Consider the following 14,431-nt stretch of genomic DNA (forward strand, 5'->3'; position numbering starts at 1 on the left):
TTCGTGGTTGTTACGTGTATTTTGCGAGGAAACTCTTTCAAGGTATTTACGTGTAGATTACGAGGAACTCGTTTCGAGGTATTTACGAAGAAATATAGCGACGTCCTTACGTGGAATATTGACGTGGTCTTTACGACGAATAGCTCTACTTCGTCTTTACGACGAAATATATTCCTCGCTAAGTTAAGATGAATTAGCGAGGAAATATGTGTTACGACAGACGAGTAACGAGCAAACGCGCTTTCTCGCTAATTCGTCGTAAAGCCTCTTTTACGACGAAATAACGAGGAAAACCGTCCTCGTTAAGATTATGTTTTCTTGTAGTGCACGGTTCGCAAATTAATAAAAAAAATGCACGATCACCTAATTTCTCCTCAGAATTTGTATACTGAGTTCATTGAGCCAAGAAAATATAAAGAAGTGTGTATATATGGCGTAATGTTTTGACATGTACTTTCACTTGCATGCGCTCATAAGTGATAGTGAACATGCGATATACCACGTACGCTAGCCCTAGATGGACACTATTCACTTGTCTTATTGGACCACGGCTGTGGCTATCGAAATGAAGAAAAAATTGACTAATCATTGAAAAATTGGGGACCGATCAATGGATATGAGCTAAGTTGATGTGTATAAATGTGGTAATTAACAATACAGAGAAAGGAAAAAGGAGCTATATAGATCCAAATTATTACCTTATATGAAATTACAAAGTCACAAGAGCAAGTTTTTGTTTTTGATTGTGTGAGGATCCTTTATGAGACGTCATGGTTATACGTTACTATCAGCACCACATAGATCCGTTAATAGCATGTGATGAGAAGAGGCAAGAGGCAAACAATTATGTGTTATCTAATATATTTTTTAGGTATACAAATAGCATGTTATGATCATACAAGAATAATTGTTGTGGTAATGATTCTAATTTGTAACTGAGTTGTCATTGTTCTTATCTCGGATGAGTTTATTAGCTACATTTCAAATATTCGATTTAAATGGAAATTGACATAATAATATATGTGAAAGATGTGATTTATATATTGGGAGATAAATGACGTCGACCTTTTGTGGTGTACATGCTATCTAGTTATTAAATAAAGGAAAAAACTTGGGTTCAGCCCTGTGTTCTAGATCAATTAAAGTGCCATTAATGAAAACAGATGAGAAAAAAAAAAGACGTCGCCTTTTAACAAGAAGAGAACGTGATCTTCGACTCATTTTTTAGGTTTTCAGCTTCACATCAATTCCCAATTCGCATATGAAGAAGATAATGTGATCTTTGATTACTAATCCTACGACATATTGGTATATCTCATCATCAATTCCCAATATATCATCATGAAATAAATCCTAAACTAAACCCTTAGATACTAAATTCAAACCAGACTCTAAATCCAAATTTACGATTTAAGTTTAGGGTCTAGAGTTTGGGTTTACGGTTTGGATTTATAGTCTAAGATTTGGGTTTAGGGTATAGGGTTTGGATTTAGTATCTAGAGTTTGGGTTTACAATTTAGAGTATATGATTTGGGTTTATAGTTTAGGTTTAAGATTTACGGTTTGGGTTTAGGGTCTAGGACTTGGGTTTAGGGTATAGAATTTAGGTTTATAGTCTAGTTTTTGGGTTTAGGGTATATAATTTAGGTTTAGGGTCTAGGATTAGGGTTTAGGGTATAGGGTTTGGGTTTAGGGGCTTGAATTTGAGTTTAGAATTTAGGGTATATGGTTTAGAATTTAAGATCTAAGGTTTAGGGTTTAGATGAAAGTGTTAGCGTCGTTAAAATTAGCGTTTTTATTTTTTGTAGCTATTTTTTATTTAATTTAATGTTTTTTAATTAATATTCTATATGTCAATTTAATTGATCTTAAAGGGTATGGTGAATTTAAAGATTCACATTGGGGGTGAATTTAAAGGTTCACCCCCAGGATGAACCTAAGTTCTGTCCTTAAATAAACCCATTAAAAACAGTATTCATTCTTTTACTGCCATGCTTCCGTTGAGACGATCTCCGATAAAACTCTATTTTTTATTCTATAATTTACAATAAAATAGAGTAACTCTATTGTGGTGTAACTTTTGCTCCAGTGATATTATTATATAACTCTATCATAAAATAAAATATAGAGGAATGTCATTTTTTCACTCCAAATATAGGGTAAAATATGACATTATTTTATATTTCATTCTATAATAGAATAATTTTATTATAAGGTCACACCATTGGAACAAAAATTACACTATAATACAGTTATTCTATTTTAGTATAGATTATAGAAAAAAAAATAGAGTGTCATTGGAAATGCTTTGACAACAGCTTAGCTGACAATGGCATATTGTTAGTTGTTACAAAGGAACGAGATAAGCGGGACAAGCAAGCATATAGATAATTGTAAATCAAATGCTCGCATTTTTTTATATGAAACATAGAACTGTTTTACTAGAATGTGATAACATGGAAGGAAGTTGAGTTATGTTCTATATGTATACATAGAGAATGGTTGGTCCACTTGAAAGTGGAAGTATGAGTTATTTGTAAAGCGAAGTTAGCTTTGTCACGTGCTGATGCTTGATTGAATCTGCCAAAGTATCATTTAAGTACGTTCATATCGTTCAAAAAAAAAAGTACGTTCATAATTTATACCTAATCCACTGTTTCTTTTCCTGTCATTAATTAACAGTATTACATAACAGCCTTGTTAGTTTTTTTTTTTTTGGGGTAAAAGCAGCACTGTTAGTTGATTGAAATAATCAAATTATTGATGGTATAATAATACTACCACTCTCCTTTTTGATGCGAATCACCCGTTTAGACAGCAGAAAAAGGGAGAAATGAAAAACTCAAATGTTTGATCAAGAAAAATAATCAAATGTTAAATTCTAGGGACATGTCAGCATCTTTAGAGTTTTTACCTTTTTTATTTATTTTCTTCTAACATCATAATTAATAAGCACGTTACCTTTGCTTTCTCTAAAAGGTATCATAATTTAACTCTGAAAACACACTTGTATTTTAAGTACAAGCAGCCTGCATAACTTATTATAAATCAGTTAGTTAAATGGTTAAATATAGTCCATAATCAATTGATTATTTATAAATTAAACTAATCAGCAAATGAGATCGACTTTGAAATGATGCATTTCAGATTTAGAAATGTAAAACAAAATTCACAAACAGGTTTTTAATTAATTATGTCAGTACTGATTAAACTATAAATAAATAATTACTTCTATTTGGGACCATTATATTATTCATTTAAAAAAAATCTACTGAAATGAAATAAATGAAAGAACTGAAAAGATTGAGAGAAAACGAAAGCACCAAGCCACTAAATACCAAATTTTAATTAATAAGTGACAAAAGAAGTCGTTTCTTAATGGTTGTCCACATCTCTCACAATTTCCAACCAAGCTCAAGAACTCGTGACTAAACTCAGATCTTAGAGCAACTTCGCTGGAAGTTTATTACTCCTAGGTTATTACAATACATGTACGTGTATGCAGTGGCGGATTTAGAAACAGTTATCATAGAGGGCAAAATTTGCAAACCTTAAAGAATACGGACATTTAACTCAATGTTGAGATTTTAGGGGGGGGGGGCAAACTTAACCAATCTCTCCAAAAACTATTATAAATAGCAAACAAAATCCATTTTTTTCTAAAATCCATAGGGGGCAGATGCCCCACCCTTCGTAGCTGTACATCCGTCCCTGTGTGTATGTATATATTATATAAGCGTATGTAATTGTGGGTTTCTAATTTTTACGGGAAATCCAACCGAAAGTTTCTTATTTCTCAATTTCTAAATCTAAAGACATCATAACTGGTTGATATCAAGTCGTTATCTACTACTTCTTCACCTCCAATGAGAGATTCTGTGGTTTCTTGACTTTCTTCCTTGCTCTGTTCGAGACTATATGACCAAAGTCATCTATACATACACCAACGATACATTATATGGATTAAATATTATAAGAAAATGGTTGTTCTGTGGGAAACATAAGCTTCAACTAAACCATTTCTCTGCTTCTTCTTGGTCGCTTTACCTTCAAGTTTCCCCGCTCTGTCTTCATATATATATCAAAGAGCTAGTACTACATTTTTTTTATTACAGCCACATACTTAAACATTTAACTCTTATCTTTCTTTTTACTTCTGTCTCTATGTTTTTTTTTTAATCTTGATGTGGTCTCTCTCTCTCTCTCTCTTGGGTTTATATCACAGTTAGAATAGAGAGAAAGCAATAGTTGAAGAGAGAGAGAGAGAGAAAGTAAGCGATGAACACTAGTGTTCGAGAAGATGTCTGTAAGATGTTGTTAAAGAAGGCTGATGTCTTGTTTGCAATTTATCTTCACAGGGTTTCTTGGAGCATGGGATCCCTGAGACCCCTGAAATGGTTGTAGCCCTTATGCAAAAGGTTTATACTCAAAACCAAAACTTGAAACCATTGCGCTAAATGTGTGTTACCTATTAGATTCATCTTCTCTTTGTTGTGTCAGGCAACAATAGTTGTAGGAGGACACTCACTTAATGCTATCACAATTGAACACTTCATCTTGAGACTTCCATATCACTTAAAGTTTGTAAGTTTCTTTTATCTTCTTCTCTTTCATTATTATATGCTGACTCAGAATTTAATGCTTATTCTCTTAAAAAGAATTGTCCCAAAACTGCAACATATGAAGAGATGAAAGCTCATAGCACATTTGGATTGGAATGGTCAGAACCTTTGGTCACTTTTTCTCTCTCCTGTGGAAGCTGGTCTTCTCCTGCTGTAAGTTGTGCTTTAAAATCATACACACTCAAATTTGGAAAAGTTTATAGCATTTTCACACACAACTTGTTTTTGGTATTTAGGTAAGGGTTTATACAGCAGCAAGTGTAGAAAAAGAGCTAGAAGCTGCAAAGAGGGATTATCTTCAAGCATCTGTATGGATTTCAAAGAAGAACAAACTAATGATTCCAAAGGTATTAGATTGGTATTTGCTTGATTTTGCAAAAGATGTGGAATCTTTGTTAGATTGGGTTTGCCTTCAGTTGCCTGATAAACTCAGAGAAGAAGCTCTGAAGTGTGTGGAAAGAAAGAACAAAGAATCACTCATGGAGTTGGTTCAAGTAGTACCATATGACTTCAGTTTCAGGTTGCTTTTGCATCAATGAAAAAAAGGTTTGATGATTTGTAATGATAATAATGTTTCAAAAATGTGGAAGTGGAACCTTGTATAGATCTGAGTTGGGTAGTGTAAATTAGAGCAAAAGTTAAAATTTGTTATTGGTTGGCTGAGACCTGAGAGTAGATATATAGTCATATGTTTGTGTTCTTTACGATAAACTATAGAGTGATAGCAATTTATTCAATTGATTTTATCTACAATGTTATATGTGTACACCATTTATTTGTTTTGAGACTAGATTTTGTCTCATTTGTTTTATCTGCAATGTTATTATATGTGTACACCATTTATTTGTTCATACATTTTAGAGTAGATTTTGTCTCATTTGTTTTTTCTTGTCTCTTGCCATTTTTGTTGTCAGCATTCTTGTCTCATACCATGTGTGTGTTTGGGCCAGCTTGATAGTATATAACCTTCTTCTTTTTTTTTTTTTTTGATAAACCCTATCGGCTGATCCAGTCGACCCCGGGAGGAACGCACTTAGTACTACAGAGAAACATTACTTTTTTTGCCTCTAAACTTCTTTCATGTGAAAGTTACGTACCAAAGTATTTAATATGTAGGAAGACACAGAAGTATATAGTCCAGATTCACACAATACTTCATTGTTTAGGATGACAGTAGTATGACACAGAAGTATGACACCATTGAAGAAAGAAAAAATGTGAGTGTGATCTCCATGTAACAAACAAAAACTCTCTCTCTCTTGGTTTCATAGTGGATTAATGTGTCTAGGTGAGTATTCTACCAGATGTGAAACTCAACAGTGTTTGGGTTATCAAATGAAACAAATAAAACACGCTAGAAGGAGGGGTCGAACCTCCGACCTTGTGGTTAACAGCCACACGCTCTAACCAACTGAGCTATTCCAGCTTTTGTTATTTGAAAACAAATAATTTGTTTTCTTGCTTAATTAATGAATGGGCTTACAAAAAAGCTGTAACAAGGGCCCAATAGCAATCCACCATAAAGGAGAGAAGCAATTAACTCTCAGAATAGAAATCTTCTGTTTTTGAGAAACTGAAGAGCCGTTAAACCCTAGTGTGTGTGTCGTCTGAGGGAGAAGAAAGCAACGGTGAAGAAGAAGATAATAATAAGATGTCGGATAACAAAGATCACAACTCCGATTCAGACTCCGACGGTGCACCGGAGGAATTCACCCAGGAGCAGGTATGTTTCCGTCTTTATGTGGATTAAGCTGAAACATTAAACTCGAAATTGCATTAGCTTAGCGTCTAATGGGTTTTGCTTTTCTTTTTTCAGGCACAGTTGGAAGATGCAGAGTTGAGGAAGATACATAGAGAGAATAAGGCTAGGTTTGTATCCTCACCACCTTCCCTCCTTTGATTGAAGCTTGTGGTGGGTTAGGAGTTGATGGATGAAGATATAACTGTCTTGAAAGATTAGTATTACTTTGGTCTTAGCAAAACCTATGCAAGTGTTTAAAGCCCCATGTGTCTCTTTGTTTGTGGAATTTGTGTAGCTTCGCTTAGATTTTTTTTTCCTCTTCTATAGGGTTGCCCGCGAGAAGAAAGAGAGTCGAAGGCGTTTGGCAGAGAAGATAACGCCAAGGAAATCACGAAAGGTTGACACTTTCGATGATATTGAAGAAGAAGAAGAGCATGAGGAAGACCCTGAAGCTCTTGCAAACAAGGGGTTCCTTTCCAAAAACATCATAGACTTTCTTGCAGAGCGGGAGAAGTAATATAAACTCTATAATCTCTTTTCCTTGTGCTTAAACACTTTCAACTAGAAAAAGATTGGCAATTTATCCCATTTACAGACATAAAAACAGTTCGGATTCTGAAGAGGAGGAGGCCAACAAAGAACACCCGAGAAAGAAAAAGCGAAAGAGCTCAGGGTAATGAACATCTTTTTGGTTCTAAAACCGCTCTTTGATTTGATTTGATGTAATTGACTCTCTCGTGTGTATGTACATGCAGTATTGAGACGGTTATATACAAGGAGATTCCACCACCGGAATGCTTGAAAACAGGGTTAGATTTCTTAAAGAAGCGTAAAGCACAAGTCCCTAGATCTTCTTCAATCCTCAACAACTCCAGCCAAGCTCTCCGACTTGTCACCGGTGCCAAGAAGCAGCCACTGAGAAAATAAAACTCATTCAAGATTCAAAATCCTTGTGTGCTTCTTCAATGCCATTTTAGTTTGACTTCTTCATTTGCTACAGTTCATTAGTTATTTCCTTATTTGCAAAAGAGCCCTCGAGTTTGTTAGAAACGTGAAATAAAGCCATTAAATACCAATTCCCTCCACTTTGAAGGGGTTTTGAATATCTTTCCCTCGACTCCAAAATCCTCGCCGGCGATAAGCAAACCCTAGATTCGATTCGCCGTCTGTTCATCCAGCAATGTCGTCGTTCAATCCATTCTCTACCCCACAGCGACATCAGCAGACGCCTCAGCCGCAGAGCATCTCCTTCTTCTCGCCACCGCAGAGCACTCCCTTCTTCTCTCAACTGCAACAACAGCAAACGCCGTCGTTTCAGCCGCACCAGTTCCAGCAGCAACAACAACAACAACAACAAAGTCAGCAGCAGCTGTATTTGTTCACGAACGATCAAGCTCCGGCGAGTTACAGCACCGAATGGAGTGATCTTCATCCCGATTCTCAGAAACTTCTCCTTGAGATTGAGTATTGCTCTTCTTTCAACTTTTCTTGTTCAATTGCCAAAATCTTGAAGAACGTAGTTCGTTGGATTTAGAATCTTTTGATGGTTAATGATAACTTGATTCTTATTGCTTGTGTGAATATCCTTAGAAAGAAGATATTGGAGTACACTAGTGAAAGCCTGAGGCTAGATCAATGCAGCCGACTTTACGATTCTTCTATTGCCACTGAAGGTTTTGAGTTTGATGCAAGCCGCATTGTTCAGGTTTCTTAGATGATTCACTTCTTTTCATATAGGAACTGTTCTTGTGAGTTATCTCATCCTTTGTATAAAACTTGTAGGAGCTTGGTGGGATTAATGCTACCATGGACAGACAAAAAGCTGTTCTCCACGAGCTTATGCTGGTTGTTAAAGATATGTTTCGTAATTCAGAGGTTGCCGTTAGGTCTTTCATGATGCTACAGCCAAGATTCCGTCGTTCTAAACCAGGAGGAGGACGAGCTGTTGTTGTTAGTGGTGGTGATTCTCAGCAACCACAGCCGCAGGGAGTGAACTCAGCTCCAGCTTCCTCTGGTGAACAGCAAGCAGTTCAAGTTTCTTACTTTTACCGTGGGATCCCAAAGAAACCCACTGCTTTTCTGCTTCAAACAGTTGTGAGATTTGAGAAGTATCTAGGCGAGTGCCGGCAATGGGTTGAGGAGCTGGAGCAGTTGCTCGCGTTGGATTCTGACAAGTATAATCGACATGTTTTAGTTTTGGAATCTCTTCCGAAAGTCATGTCTAATGTGCATGCCTTCTTTGTTCACGTGGCTGCTAAGGTAACTTTGTTATCCTGAACCTTCAACGTAGACACCACTCGTAATCCGAGTTTAAATTTTGTTGTGTTTCAGGTAGAGAATGTTCACCAGTACATTGAATCGTTGAGGACAGCGTATCTTGCTGACCAGCGGCGGAGAGGAGAATGCAATGATCCGTTTCTTGAGGCTGATCGGAGGGAAACAGCAAAACAGGAAGCTGCTGCTAAAAGGGTCCACCCAACTCTTCATCTACCTGCTACTTCTACTACTACTACAAGTGCACAAACCTCAACACAAGTTGCTGGGTTGATTACTAGCTCAGGGGTATCGAATGCTCCACAAACACCTGCAGCCTTTCCAACATCAGGAGCTGGCTTGTTTCCTGACACACCTGCGTCAGTACCTTCGTCTTCTCTCTTTGCTACACCAGTTAGACCAGTTTTCGGTGCTCCACCAGCTTCTGGATCTTTGTTTGGCCCGCCAACTCCGTCAAATCCTGCTACGCCTTCACAGTTTGCAGGTACAACAGTGTCATAATACGATACAGTTTCTATAAAGGTTTGTCTTTGTCGTAATCTCAAGTTGTGTTATCTGTTTCTCTTTAGGTCCTTCACCTGGTTCAGGAGCCAAGTTCAGTTCTCTGACAGTAAGTACATCTCTTCGGTTTCAAACTCTCTTTTTCACTAAGCATCATTCTAACGACTTCACCTGACCTCCCTGGAGAAATGTCTGAAACTGAACTTTTTTTCCTCTTTCATTGCAGAGACCTTCAAGGTTCAAATCCCGAACTTCACGACGTTAGACACTTGATTTTTATCAAGTTCCATCTCTCAGCCTTGACCACGCCTCATTTACAAGCCTTGAGTTCATTCAATATGATGATTGTATGTTCTCGAAAGTATAGTCACAGGGAACAAAAGTGAATAGTGTATCATCTAGAAAGTGTTATTGTCTTCATGAAGGGGACGACATGTTTCTCTTGAATATATCAATCCGTGAATATTTTACCTAACTTTCCCTCATTGCAATGATTCATCTTCACGAAGACCCTATAAAAAATAATCGGCGGCTTATTATAATTGCACCACCTAAACCCCAAGAAGGTACCATAAGTTTTTTAACCGAAAAGAAAATAAAACACTCCGTTGCCGGTAATCGAACCCGGGTCGCCTGGGTGAAAGCCAGGTATCCTAACCGCTGGACGACAACGGATTTGTTGCAGACATGATAAAATCCTGCTATATGTTCCCTATGAAGCGCTTCCTTTTGTTTTGAAAATGGAATCTTCTTCTCTCTTTGTTATATAAAAAGGGAATCACTCTTTCTCTTTGTTCCTTGTATTTCACAAGAAAACAGCATCTTTACATGATAAAACTACGACCATCCAAAACGTTCAGGTTTTTAGTTATAGAGAATGAAAGAATCTTTGAAACTGCATATATTGATTGTTTACCAATTACCAACAATATATTCGGATAGTATATTAAGAGTACCATTAACCCAGTATACAAGGGATTTCTTAGCCACTGTTTGCGCGTGGACCTCACCAAAAAATCACAAGAAACGATCTCCAGAGATATGAAATAAGAAACGGTTTTGTGTGTTTCTTGTACTGTTCGCGAGCCCCACTGACACATGGCGGCCTGCAGTTAATTTTTTTTTTTTTAATCAGAAAAAAAAAAAATAAATAAGAAACCCGTTATAGGGTTAATCATGCTGTAAGGCACTAAAACATACATAAAACCATTCTGTCTTATTATTGTTTCATTTCATAAAATAGCCTAGCAAATGTGACTTCTTCGATTTTAAGAGTTTATTAATTTACTATGTTTAACCAGTTGATGGTGATCACTGATAGTAGTTAAAGCTCTCACTATATGGTTTCTAGGATTATGATTTTCAATTTTCTGACGGATAATCACTGCTTTAAATGTGGCAAAATAACTTATTTTCATACGTCAAAAGATTTGCATGGATTCAGTTCAAGATCAAAAATGACTTTTCTTATATGTATTTGGATTTAAATTAAAATTTGTAAGTGTGAAACTTAGGGGAGGTACACGCTATCATCAAATTATTCCGTATATATATAATATGTTCAAAGATTGACAAATGTTATGAATTTGATTTTTTCAAACTTTGAAGATTGAGTATTAGTAATCGAATCATTTGATTATTGTTCACCCTAAAAATATTACCAGTGGATTCTCGCAGCTAGAAACCGAGTCCGACGAACCTTATCCTCAAATTAGATAGACAGAGCAAAAGCTATCCTCCAAGAACTTTGCAAAGTTTTTATTTTTTTGTGTAAAAGGAGTGGTGAGAAGAACGAAAACAAAAGGTTAAGGATATGTGATGACGAGAAGACACGAGAGAGAATATAATCAATCAACGGTATCAATCTCTCGACGTCCTTGTCACAATTCGAGACGTTTCAGTTCCTCCTTCAAAGAAAAACGATTCTCGCAAAAAATTCTAGATTAGTTGGACATGTGTTGTGGTATAGTTGGCTGTACTAGCCGTTTCTCTATGTCCGTCCGTCAGATTCCTTTGTGGTACGTCATAGGGAGTATTCCGAAATATCACTACAAAAAAAAAGTTGAATTGTATCACTTAATTTATATCACATAATTAAGTGATTCTATTTTAAATCATTTAATTGTAAATGAGACAAATATATATAATTTAGCATCACTTTGAAGAAAGTGATGTTTTATTAAATGATTTGGCATCATTTTAATAAATGACATATTTTTGTTGTAAGTTGTATCACTTTAACAAAAAAAAATGATACTAAAGTAGTATCAATTATATGAATGATGTACTTATTTTGTTGTTGACGTCACTTATTAAGGTGATACTAAACAAAACCGATGCCAATAATGTTTTTTATATCAGAAATAATTATTGTATGATAACTTCAGTTACAGAAACTGATGTAACCATCACAAAACTAAATAAAACAACGTTGGGTTAACCCACTAAAACCAATCAGTTACAAAATATTTTAAATTTCAAAATCCAGAGATTACGTGAAGTAGTTACTATATATTATTTGGTTTTAATATGTTTTTCTTTAATACAATTATTAGTTTTCTCTTAATCCTATAACTGTTTACCTCAACCAAAAATCTTCTTTATCTATTTTGATCCGCATTCATGAGTTCTTTTCCTTCTCTCAATTTTTAAGCTTTTTATTAGTTTAAATTTTTCAACAAAAACCATCCATTTCTCTCTTAAATTGACTTAACGTCTCTCTCTATATTTTTTTTTGTAGATTGTCCAGATTTCAGATTGTGATGACAATGAGGTGTATAAAAAGAAACGGATGATAATATCTAAGGAAGAAGATGATGAGACATGACGTGTCCAGGGTTCTTGGTATTATAAACAGATTTTAACTTTAGAATGACTCTCATGTGTTTAAGTCTTTTTCCTAAAGATTGGTACTATTGTTTCGTCAGGTTTCAATAACAATTGGGTTTGATGCTGGAGCATTATCGTGTCTGGAGTACATGAAAGCAGCACTGTGCTCTGAAGAAGAAGAATACAAGACTGCCTCATGTTGTCTGAGCTATATATTGAAAAATTAGGAGCAAACAACCTTCATGCCATGATCGAAGATTGAGGATGAAAATAAAATACAAGATCAAGAAGAAAGAGTAGATCCTAGATAGAAAAAAGTCATAATCAGTTCTTTTTAACTCTTTTTTCTCTAAATTCATTTACCTTATTGATTTATTTGTAAAGGTTCTTTTTTTTCTTCATCATATTATATTTTCAGTGGAAAAAAAATAAAAAATAGTCAAAGCAAATATTTTTTATTATTTAATTATTGACAAATTTATTTACAGTGATAATATTTAAATCGGAAATTATAAACAACATAATTATTAAAATATTTTCCAAATTGTTATATTAGCTAAATTTTAATAATTGATAAATAATAAATAGTTGAAATCAGTTATTTTAATTGATGTTAATACTAACATCGTTTTTAAAAAAACTGATGCAAATTTTAGTATCATTTTTTACAACTGATACATATTAACATCACTTAAAAATTGATACAAATATTCAAAATTTTTACATCAGTTATTAATAAAATTATGCAAATTATTTGGATCACCACTTTCAGAGTCATTTATATAAGTGATGCAAAATTCTTTTACATCATTTATAAGTAATACAAAATTTTTAAATAAATGATGTTAAATCATCTTTTCTTTGTAGTGTATTTTTGGTTACATGAATCAAACATTATTTGTAAAAGCTAAATTATATAAAATTGGGAGAAATTTGTGTTTGGCTATCAGGAAAAAGCGTTGAATAAAGTTGCTTTGCGTCGTGGGATCTTTTACAATGGAATGTACGAAAGATCATTTTTGCTAATTGCTAATTTGCTAGTGTTGCAGAGACTAGTTGCGATTTATACTAAAATATATACAATCTACTTTGAATTTGAATAAAGAGTCCATTTTTTTTTTGATAATCTACTAGGATGTCCGGCGGGTCGAGATAAAGACTCTCCATATTGAAATGTCTACTTGCTTATAATCTACTAAGAAATTTAGACAAACAAAACGCAAAAGATAAGCAACCAAACACATGAGAAGCACTCTAAAGTTTATAGTATAAATTCAATGGTTACGTGGTTTCTTTAAATTGTATCTTAATGTGAATGTAAATGGATGTTGTATAGTAAACGAGACTGCCGAATTTGACCACTACGATTTTTAACCTTTTGTTTTTGGGTTTCTCTCCAATGATTTTTAAATTAAAAAATCGACAGTATCATCGCCACATACGAGTGATTATGTTCCATTAAAACAAGGTTTGAGTATAAATGGAATAATGTTTTATTTTTTGTTCATTATTTCATTTCTTACTTCATTTTGCAGAAAATATATAGTATGGTTAGAGATGCTCACACCATATTTGAGATAGATATTACAAACACAATTTTTATGTTCAGTAATTCCTTTTTCTTATGTTCAGTAATTCAGTTCCTATTCAATCATAATTTGCAGTTACAAATCCTTTTTCTTTTTTTTTAGAAAGGGCTTTGCTGTTACAAATCTTTTATATTATCATTGTTTATTTGGTATATAGTTGACTATATCTCCTGTTCGGGAACGTGCTAGGCGCTAGTCGGGCGGTCAGATTGGGCCTAGCGCCTAAAGAGAAAATCGGAGATTAATCGAAAATTATGCGGGGCGAAATTTTTAGATGGTTTACTATGTTATAAAACATGTTAATCTTTAATTGTTTATAACATTAATACATTTTCATGTTTAAGATTGTATAAAACACACAAATAGAATATGTAAACTTAATATAGTGTAATTTTCATCAAAATTATGAATATAAATGATATTTATAAAATTTTAGATCATATAAACAAATAAAAATATTATTTAAAATAAAAAAAATAATAAAAAATAATAAAAAAATAGATTAGGCGGCTAGACGGTCATTTAGGCAGAAAAAAATCGGATGTCCGATTTTTTAAACCGATTTGACATAAATTGGAGCGGAAGAGTGACGCGTAGTGCCTAGGCGGTTAGGCGGCCGATTATTAGAACATGGACTATATCTCTATAATTGGCAAACTACGTACGTAGCTGATTATAAAAAAAATGAATGTAAAAAAAAAAATTTGTATGTGACATAGTAAGTTGCATAATGTCAAGATACTTAGCATGCTTTCTCAAAAAAAAGATACTTAAGCATGCATGCTACATGATGGATAAGTTGTGTAGCAGAGTGCACAGTGTACACGTTATATAGCATGGTGCAATTATTTTTAAAATATATATAGAGCATGGTA

At 34.3% G+C, this 14,431-nt stretch overlaps 3 protein-coding genes and 2 non-coding genes across 5 annotated transcripts; 3 read left to right on the forward strand and 2 right to left on the reverse strand.

The window, feature by feature from the left end:
- The first annotated feature begins 3,762 nt into the window (after positions 1-3,762).
- On the forward strand, positions 3,763-5,372 carry LOC106332059. Its single transcript, XM_013770518.1, has 5 exons — positions 3,763-4,271; positions 4,359-4,418; positions 4,501-4,584; positions 4,659-4,775; positions 4,859-5,372. Exons 2-5 carry the CDS (start codon positions 4,395-4,397, stop codon positions 5,159-5,161), a joined length of 528 nt encoding a protein of 175 aa, XP_013625972.1. The 5' UTR covers positions 3,763-4,271; positions 4,359-4,394; the 3' UTR covers positions 5,162-5,372.
- Positions 5,373-5,974: 602 nt separating this feature from the next.
- Positions 5,975-6,048, reverse strand: TRNAN-GUU. Its single transcript has one exon. It is a non-coding gene; the product is annotated as a tRNA-Asn (tRNA).
- A 124-nt stretch (positions 6,049-6,172) lies between these two features.
- On the forward strand, positions 6,173-7,348 carry LOC106332815 (histone-lysine N-methyltransferase, H3 lysine-79 specific). Its single transcript, XM_013771307.1, has 5 exons — positions 6,173-6,345; positions 6,439-6,491; positions 6,691-6,876; positions 6,959-7,036; positions 7,119-7,348. Exons 1-5 carry the CDS (start codon positions 6,274-6,276, stop codon positions 7,288-7,290), a joined length of 561 nt encoding a protein of 186 aa, XP_013626761.1. The 5' UTR covers positions 6,173-6,273; the 3' UTR covers positions 7,291-7,348.
- Positions 7,349-7,457: 109 nt separating this feature from the next.
- Positions 7,458-9,610, forward strand: LOC106332814 (nuclear pore complex protein NUP58-like). The gene is made up of 6 exons (XM_013771306.1): positions 7,458-7,827; positions 7,954-8,068; positions 8,146-8,622; positions 8,695-9,121; positions 9,207-9,247; positions 9,365-9,610. The coding sequence occupies exons 1-6, from the start codon at positions 7,544-7,546 to the stop codon at positions 9,401-9,403; spliced, it is 1,383 nt and encodes a 460-aa protein (XP_013626760.1). The 5' UTR covers positions 7,458-7,543; the 3' UTR covers positions 9,404-9,610.
- Positions 9,611-9,741: 131 nt separating this feature from the next.
- TRNAE-UUC lies at positions 9,742-9,813 on the reverse strand. Its single transcript has one exon. It is a non-coding gene; the product is annotated as a tRNA-Glu (tRNA).
- Positions 9,814-14,431: the final 4,618 nt, after the last annotated feature.

Source organism: Brassica oleracea, chromosome C3, assembly GCF_000695525.1.
Source record: "Brassica oleracea var. oleracea cultivar TO1000 chromosome C3, BOL, whole genome shotgun sequence".
Classification (NCBI taxonomy): Eukaryota; Viridiplantae; Streptophyta; class Magnoliopsida; order Brassicales; family Brassicaceae; genus Brassica; species Brassica oleracea.